The following is a 975-nucleotide window of genomic DNA, read 5'->3' as shown; positions in this document are numbered from 1 at the left end:
TGTGTGTGTGTGTGTGTGTGTGTGTGTGTGTGTGTGTGTGTGTGTGTGTGTGTGTGTGTGTGTGTGTGTGTGTGTGTGTGTGTGTGTGAGTGTGTGTGTGTGTGTGTGTGTGTGTGTGTGTGTGTGTGTGTGTGTGTGTGTGTGTGTGTGTGTGTGTGTGTGTGTGTGTGTGTGAGTGTGTGTGTGTCTGTATATGTGTCTGTGTGCGTGTGTATGTGTGTTTGTGTATGTGTGTGTCTGTGTGCGTGTGTCTGTCTGTGTATGTGTCTGCGTAAATTTTACATATAAACGTTACATATAAACTTGATATATAAACTTTATTTATAAACTTTATATATAAACTTTATATATAAAAAGTTTACATATAAACTTTACATATAAACTTTATACATAAACTTTATATATAAACTTTATTTGTAAACTTTACATATAAACTTTATATATAAATTTATACATAAACTTTATATATAAACTTTACATATAAACTTCAGCCTCTATGAATGTGTGTGAAAAAGATTTAAAGACATGTGTTCTGTTGATAAAAGTTTTAATTTGTACAACATGTATACTACCAAGAGGACAAACAGTGATACCACCATCAAAGAAAAGATCAGATAATATAAGAGCAGTGAGAGCAGAGAAAGACAGAAACACAGGAGGAACCAAGAAGCTGGAGGACTACAGTGGAGATGTTCTCCTGAGGCGGAGAGGAGACTGGACGTTCCACTGCCTCCGGCCAGCAGCTCTGAAACACAACACAACGGTTTCACCACCGCCTCACTACAAAACATCAACTAACACAACAGAGGCCAAGACAGACACACAAACAGAGGACACAACACACTGAGTTCTGTCTTTAACAATCAGATGTGTTGTTTAGTGTCAACAAACCAACGTGTTGACTCCTCTGATCTCACACTGAACACATCGGTTCATATATTACAAATGATTCCAACATATCAGACGATGACAACG

The 975-nt window shown here is 37.5% G+C and overlaps 1 protein-coding gene across 1 annotated transcript in view; it reads right to left on the bottom strand.

The window, feature by feature from the left end:
- Positions 1-550: 550 nt before the first annotated feature.
- The window catches only part of ncapd3 (non-SMC condensin II complex, subunit D3), a 29,379-nt gene continuing 28,954 nt past the window's right edge, over positions 551-975 (bottom strand). The window contains exon 34 of the mRNA XM_069722466.1: positions 551-745. Coding sequence (XP_069578567.1) covers positions 679-745 — 67 coding nt within the window. The 3' untranslated portion in view covers positions 551-678. The remainder of the gene's footprint in view (positions 746-975) is intronic.

This window comes from Brachyistius frenatus, unplaced genomic scaffold, assembly GCF_029030835.1.
Source record: "Brachyistius frenatus isolate BFR_SWC_R1_liver_20210118 unplaced genomic scaffold, ASM2903083v1 Contig_292, whole genome shotgun sequence".
NCBI classification, from domain to species: Eukaryota; Metazoa; Chordata; class Actinopteri; family Embiotocidae; genus Brachyistius; species Brachyistius frenatus.
Note: the sequence above shows the minus strand (reverse complement) of the source record. Positions and strands in the feature narration are given on the sequence as shown.